We start from the raw sequence: 8014 nt of genomic DNA, 5'->3' as shown, positions 1-8014 counted from the left end.
AGCTTCTGAAAACAACATTGAAAAATACGTGACAGGCACTTTATTAATTAACAGTCACATAATGCGGACACAATGGGGCGGATAGAATGAGCCTGCGGACACAATGGGAGGGACATAATGGGCCTGCGGACATAAGTTTGCGGAAACAATGGGCCATGTGGACATAATGGGCCAGAAAACACACGTAGGATGGGTTATTATCGCGGTAGTTATCACAATTCCCGATCGAAATAAAGATTGCTCGCTCACCTTCCTCAATAATCCTACCCTTGCTGTTGTTTAACTCTTACTTTTTAGCTTGAATCATAAAATTTTGTATGGGATCAATTTATTTTCCTCTACGGTAGCTTAGAAAATCTGTGTGCGCACCGTATGCGTTGGAGTCTCTATTATCACAGTACCGAGAAATAGCTTCTACAGTGGCCTTTAAATGTCTTTTTTGATGAATAAATAAAGATAAAACGAATAATTTTGATTTCAGAGGAAACAAAATAGCTTCATTTTGTGATACTTTTCCATTTTACTTGTAATTGACTCCATTTTTGCAATCTCTTCCTTAAAGATGCCAAACACCGAGAGAACGAGAAAAATTGCACAGCATCACCTTCCACGTTTTTGTCCGGAAAGGAAAGACTTCTTTTTTTTTCATCAGAACTTGTTTACCCCAATCTTATGATGCAGCAACAACTTTGACATTCGTCGAACTACTTAAATTGGTGTTTTATAGAAGGAATAGTAGAAATGTGGGTATCGCATTTTTTTGGTACACTCATTTTTTCATCGATGTCTGAAACACAAATGTCTTCTGAGTTCTCATTCTCTGAGAGTTATAATCATCCCATTAGACTTGAACTATTTAATTCAAAACTTGTGTTACATATTCTAAATATTCGTTGTAAACTCTTCAAATTAGAAAAGCAAAACAACTGCGACAATATTGCTTACGTTATTATTCGCTAATTGCCCCGAGCGCATAGGGTAAAAGTTCGATTGATATAAGTCTATTGTAACGGAGATTGGGGGGTGTGCTTCACACACACAAAAAGTTTTTCAGCGCAGGAGCCATTATTTTGACTCCGAAAAAAATGGGCATTTTCCAAAGTTGCTGACTCGAGTAATGTGACTTGGACTCGAGTCGCTATTTTTGTGACTGGTGACTTGACTTATAAATATACCAGCTTTGACTCGTGACTTGACTTGGACTTGCAAAAATGACTTGCTACGACGTGACCTCCGAGTCTGGCATTTTCGCATCTAAAATGTGCCTCGGGCTGTAGACTCCTTTTGCTATTTCGAAATTGATGGGATCCCAGCAACGGATATCCAAGGGCAAGGTGGCTTTAGGAAATAACTACATGTATTAAAGAGGAAGACGGTAGGTAATGGCGGGCAGGGTCGAGGAGAATTTACAAATTTCGGAAAAATTACATCTTTCATTAAAAATTGTCAAAACTGACTTATGGAAACATGCACAATTTTTCTCTGCTTCAATAAAACTTAACTTCAGGCCATAAATTATTAATTACCTGGGCGAATATTGCCGATTAGGAACTCGATCAATGGCAACGCAAAATTCAAAATTTCGGATACCACAACAATCATAGAGTTTGAGGAACCGAATAGTGTACATGTACTGTACATGTACATGTATACTTGGCTTCCACATAACTTCAAGTGCGCACTGAAAATCCCCTTGAAAATATCGGCTAGTACACGTGTTCTAGCTTCGCGTGGTTTTGACCCCCAATCACTAAAGCGTCAAATTTTTCAAGAGGAACGTCGATTTGTATGCTATGGATCCCAAGAGGGGATTTTGCATATCACGGGCATGCTTGTGTTTGTCGATATCGGCGATAAATAGAAGAATTGGAGACGATCCAAGGTCTGGGAATCCCTAATAAATTATGGGAAAGGTCACTCACTGGTGATCTGTTCTTGAGCTGAATCAACAAGAATGTAGAAATCCGGCTAACTGGTACCCGGCATCCGAGTAATGAAAGATTGATTGGCAAACATGGCGTCAAACTCGAAAATGACTGATGATCTTCCTTCGCAAAAAGCAGAAATTGGTAAATGTTTTTGTAATTATGAAGCTATTTTCGCAAGGTATCATGAATTTTAATTTAGAAAAATCGATAGATTGTATAAAGTGAGGTTAAATGTGTAATTTGGTTGATTTTAAAGCGTAGAGCTTTGGCGAGTAACGTAACAAGTGCCTTGGCCGTCATGTAGGATGGGTTAATATATCATTATCACCGTAGTTATCCCATTTCCTGATCGAAATAAAGATTGCTCGCTCACTTCCCTGAATTATCCTTTCCTTGCTGTTCTTGAACTCTTACCTTTTAATTTGTTTCATAAAATTTTGTTTGTGGTTCGATTCATTTTCCTCTACGATAGCTTAGAATATCTGTGTGCACACCGTATGCAAGCGGAGGTGGCGTACAGTACACGCATGTATCGCAGTATCGAGAAATAGCTTCTACGGTGGCCTTTAAAGCACTTTGTTGATGAATATATAAAGATAAAACGAATAATTTTGATTTCAGAGGAAACAAAATAGCTTCATTTTGTGATACTGTTCCATTTTACCTGTAATTGACTCCATTTTTGCAGTCTCATTCTTCAAGATGCCAAACTCTTGAGAGAACGAGATGGGAACAATTGCACTGCATCACCTTACACTTTTTAGTCTGGAAAGGAAAGACTTCATTTTTTCTTCAGAACTTGTGTACCTCAATCTTGTGATGCAGCAACAACTTTGAAATTCATCGTATTACTTAAATTGGTGTTTTACTGAAGGATTGTTCAATAAATATGTGGGTAATGGGTATTGCATATCTTTTTTTTGTGGACTCATTCTTTCATCAATGTCTGAAACAACTGTTAAAAACATCTTCTTTCTGAGTTCTCATTCTCTGAGAGTTATAACCATCTCATTAGACCTGAGTTATTGTATTCAAAATTTATGTTACAAATTTTAAGTATCGGTTGTAAATTCTTCAAATTGTATTATAAAAGCAAGAAAATTGCGACAATAATGCCTATGTCACTATTAGCTAATTGCCCTGAGCGCCCAGGGTAAAAATTGTCAAAACGTACGAAAACATGCAGAATTTTTCTTTCTATTTCAATAAAACTCTTCTTCAGGCCATAAATTATTAATTAACTGGCTGAATATTGCCGATTAGGAACTCACTGACAACGCAAAATTCAAAATTTCTGATGCCACGATAATAGAGTTACTGCCATAATAGAGGATGTCCCAGAAAAAAGCAAACCCTGAGGAAAGGGGTTAATATCCCAAACCATGAGATATGATTATATTGTATGAGGATGTCCAAAAAGTAGAAGCAATAATTTTCTAATGATACCTGAATGATGGTATCCCTCTTGTCATGCATGACTGAACACCATTGTCTTGAAAACGGAGCATCCGAACTCAGTTGTAACACTATGGATAAACCAGTGAATGAGGTTGTCCTCTTTCATGCTTGTCCTGGATAAGATATCAGGGTCACACCGATTATTTACATATTACGTAATTCACAGTTAATTAAGCACCGACACCTTCCAAGTGTCCGCCTTCCCTATCCATGCAGAGTTCACAACGGATGCGCATGTCAGCCACAGCTCATCTCACCAATGCAGGGTCATGTCGTAAGATGTCGACCGCCTGTTGAATGTGACCTCGTAAGTCTTTGATGTTACGTGGTGAACTGTTGAAAACTTTTTCCTTCAGATACCCCCATAAAATATAATCACACTGCGTGAGATCCGGAGAACAGGGCGGCCATTCAATTGGATGGTTAAGAGCACTCACTCGATTTCGGAATAGTTCCCACAGAAGATTCCTCACAGCGATGAGCCTGTGCTCTAGTGCCCCATCTTGGGCCCACCACAGATGTCGGGAAAAAAGCATTTTCATGCTGTTGAAAATGCATCTGAAGTTGGGGTACCACATCTTCGTTGATCGTGTGCAAGTACCGTCGACCATTAACATTCAGTTCGAAAAATAAAGGTCTGATAATGACACCATTCCCACACAGTCCTACCCAAACAGTGACCTCATGACTCATGTTGGTTTAAAGTTAAAATTTGGCGGGTGCCCCTTTGGTGCGTATTCGACGTTGTTGTAGGTGTTAACTTCTCCATTCGTCCAAAATGCTGTCTCATCACTGATTGCCAACCATTCAAGAAACCTTTCATTGGCCTGACAGCGTTCCAAGAGCCATTGAGCAAACTCTCATCTCCTCCTGAGGTCTCCGCGCAAAAGTGGCAGATGTGTATTCGGTATGGATGGAACTGCAGGTCTAACTGCGTTATGCGATTAAATGAAGAATGGGACAGTCCAAGTCCATTCCTTCTGCAACTGGTTCTCCTTGGCTGTACGACAAATTGCTGTCGAACTGCAGCAATGTTTTCGGGAGTTCGCACTGTACGCCTCCTTCCCAAATAACCATTATTCAAATTAAAGCTTGTCCCATGTTCTCGGTATTTGCGTACATTTTCCCAGATGGTTGACTTTGTCGGTGGATCCCCATCAGGGAAGGCATCCCTAAATGCAGCTTGGGTTGCTTGAAAGCTCTTGTTTTTAAGAAATTTCGTCATGACAAACACTCTTTGCTCTTTGGTAAGTTGCACCTTGTTGCAGACTTGCTGTCCTGCTTTGAACACTTTTCAACACTGCACTGGCCTACCTCGGGGCAAATCAACACATTTAAACCAGATTATTGCATAACTTGAAAGTGACAAAAGGCAATCTTCCCTCATTAACATGACCTTTTGTTGTCACTTGCAACCAGGACAAGCATGACAGACAGCAACCTCATTCACTGGTTTATCCAAAGTATGACAACTGAGTTTGGATGCTCCATTTTCAAGGCAATGGTGTTTAGTCACGCATGACAGGAGGGATACCATCATTCAAGTATCATTAGAAAGAATACTTCTACTTTTCGGAGATCCTTATACATTATAATAATATCTCACGGTTTGGGCATCTTAACCCCTTTCCTCAGGGTTTGGCTTTTTTTGGGACATGACACCCTGTATAGGAACCGAGTATAGATACATGTATGTATGATATAGGTAAGGCCCCTAGCGTTACCCCTAGAACTGGGGGGTCCAACGTCCACCCCACTCCCACAAACGTGAGTTTACAGAATGACCGGTATACTCCTCGGTGGTGTGAAGTTAGTTACTTATTGCCTGTTTGACTTGCAAATTTGAACAAGTTTTTTTTTGATATTCAATATTGAATAAGTGCATGTAACTGTTTGACGTTCCACAAGGGCTGAGGATGCACATCCCTAAAAATGATGGAGTGCAAAAGGGACAAAAACAATTGCACCACCTACATGTACATTTGGCATGTTAACTTGAGGGTTTGTTTGACCACGGAAACCCGTGCCCCAGGTTGCAAGGAAGGCGTCTGTGATTGAGGAGAACAATGAGGTCAAATTCAGTGTAATCACGGGTGGTTTGGGTATTTTATTTCACTTTGAGAAATGTGTGGTGTGATGCATTCACTTTCCTATTTCATTTGCAAACAAAGAACTCCACCAACAAGACTTTGCTCGAAGCTGTTTTGACCCTTGAAAACTGCATTGCCTGGTTGAGATGGAGGCAGCAGGGTGGTTACAGTATACAGAAACACTTTGAAAATAGACCCGGGGCGGGGGTTTGATGAATGTTTGATTGACTGAAATAGTTCAAATGAAAACAGCAGATTTTCCCTCAAATAATTATATTGCCTCAAAAAACTGTCACCTACATTTCCAGGCTTGTTTGACCTGAAAAACCCCTTGCCTGGGGTTGCCTCTGTGGGAGAGAGTTTGTGTATTATAAAATGGTAGGTACATTTTGTACAAGGAAATAAGTACATGTACATGTACATGTGAATTGATGTGTATGGTGGTGCAGTTAGGTATTTTTTGTCCCTTTTGCACTTCACAATGTTTAGGGGTGTGCATCCTGAATGTCAAATGGTTACTTCTTCAACGTTGGAATATCAAGCAGTTACTTGTTCAACATTGAATGTCGAACAAGGAACAAACTTCATATGTTTAGGATATGAATTCATTCTGTCATGTAAAAATTTTGCCAACTTTTTTTTCACACATTCAGGCTACCTGACTTCATTTTCCATTTTCCTGGGCCACCTGCATCGTTATGATTGTCAGCCACTAACTTAATGCAGACTTAGTGGCCAAGTAAAGCACGGCAGTATCCTGGTCACAACTAGTGGAACTCATTCATATCATACCATTTTTTGGTGAGTAAATTAGGCCCAGTGAAATTTGACCAGTTCCATTCAGTTTGAGCATACATGTATTGAGTGCTGAATCTATTTTCCAATAGTGCAAAATAATTGGCCACATTCTGTCAGTGACCATTGTCAACAGCCTCTGCTTGAATAACAGGTTCCCAGAAGCAACTACATGTACATGTAAGTTTGTGCTTTGATGCTCACTGCAGCTGCAGCATATTTATTCAGACATGACTAACTGGGGGTGATTTTGCCTTGTAACCTGAGCTCATATACATTATGTAAAGTGGGTACCAGGCACAGTATTCCAGTGGTTATAATACAAAAACAATTCATTTCGTTGATTCATACTTACTGTATATTCACATTGTACACATTTGTACATCACTTAAAAGTTAGTCATAATTCACATGTATATACATGTATGTATTGTTTTACACACAATGAACAGTTAATGTTCCTGGTTTCCTAAAATATTTTGAAATTGAATCTTTATGAATTTTGAAAACTGTGGAGCATGAATTTTGGTTGCTGTGCTGGATTCATGAGCTGGGTTCCTTTATGGTAATTACCGTACATGTATTGAAGCTTCCTTCTGAAGAAATTATGTCCAAATTTTCAAACGTCAGAAGTCAATCCACTTGGAGTTGTGTCTATTACAACCTCAGTTTATATATTATACCAGTACATGTAGGCAGTCTGTTCCAAAAATTCTAGTTGGGAAAAATGCTTGACTTTGAAAGTGCTGTTTAATATTCAAATTCTCAAAACTTCAGATGTGGTGTTGCAATGTACATTTGTAGTATTTGCATTGCTAGAATATAGACAAATTTCTACATGTGTTCATAAAACAATCAGTTCTTTCCAATTTAAGCGAAAATCCCTTTGCTTTCCTCCCTGGTGACACATGCCAAGAAAAATTGAAAAATTTAAATCAAGACTTCCTGTTGGAATACTCGCAACTTATCTGCATTTAAATTTTGGAGTATTTTGTTGATTATATGTATTATGTGAAGATACATGTAGCTACAATTTACCAAAAAGACGTCTGAAATGTTTCATTCAGCTGATACAGAATGAGAAAAGATTAAGATGTCAATATGCAGCTGAGCATTGCCTGCAGAGAAATGCATGTACAGTATTTTGCTTTAGCAGCTGAGTTTTTAAAAATACAAACGGTAGTCATTTCAGATGGCCATTGGAATCTGCGTCCTTTCCATTTCTCCACAGATTCTTGAGGGTCCTGGTGTGGAGTCATTTCAAGAAATGGCCTGATGCATTCCCAATACGTGTACTGTACATGTACATGAAGCACTGTTAAACATGCAGCTTTTAAAAGCATGAACTGTATCAGCCATGACACTTCAACCCCCCATCATCTCTGATACATTTGTGGGACCTTGTCATCCCTGTAAATCATTTTAAACAAGTCCACAGTTAATCCTTCACACCGACAACTTTTCAACTGGAATGGAAGGTCGTAGCCCAGAAGACAAGGCATGCGATGATGAATTTGTTGGAGGGCCAAATAATCGTGCAAAAAGTAAGGCAACCTACATGTACATCAGTGGATGATAAGGGTAGTGTTGATGACAGCCCTTCATTGCACAATAATCAGTGACCACAATGTGGGATCAGTCAATGACAATGGTGAAATGGTGCTGGACCAAACCAAGGAATCAACTCTGCTTCTTCATAAAGAGGAGCAAGACCATCTCTTGCCAGACCAGTGTACACCCACCA

The 8014-nt window shown here is 39.3% G+C and overlaps 1 protein-coding gene across 1 annotated transcript in view; it reads left to right on the top strand.

The window, feature by feature from the left end:
• Window positions 1-1704: 1704 nt before the first annotated feature.
• The window catches only part of LOC110987318 (uncharacterized), a 14772-nt gene continuing 8462 nt past the window's right edge, over window positions 1705-8014 (top strand). Inside the window, 3 exon segments of the mRNA XM_022249959.2 lie at window positions 1705-2069; window positions 6130-6277; window positions 7502-8014. Of these exon segments, the coding sequence (XP_022105651.2) occupies window positions 7843-8014 (172 nt within the window). The 5' untranslated portion in view covers window positions 1705-2069; window positions 6130-6277; window positions 7502-7842.

This window comes from Acanthaster planci, linkage group LG05, assembly GCF_054643075.1.
Source record: "Acanthaster planci isolate LZ-2023a linkage group LG05, COTS_SCS, whole genome shotgun sequence".
Taxonomy (NCBI): domain Eukaryota; kingdom Metazoa; phylum Echinodermata; class Asteroidea; order Valvatida; family Acanthasteridae; genus Acanthaster; species Acanthaster planci.
Note: the sequence above shows the minus strand (reverse complement) of the source record. Positions and strands in the feature narration are given on the sequence as shown.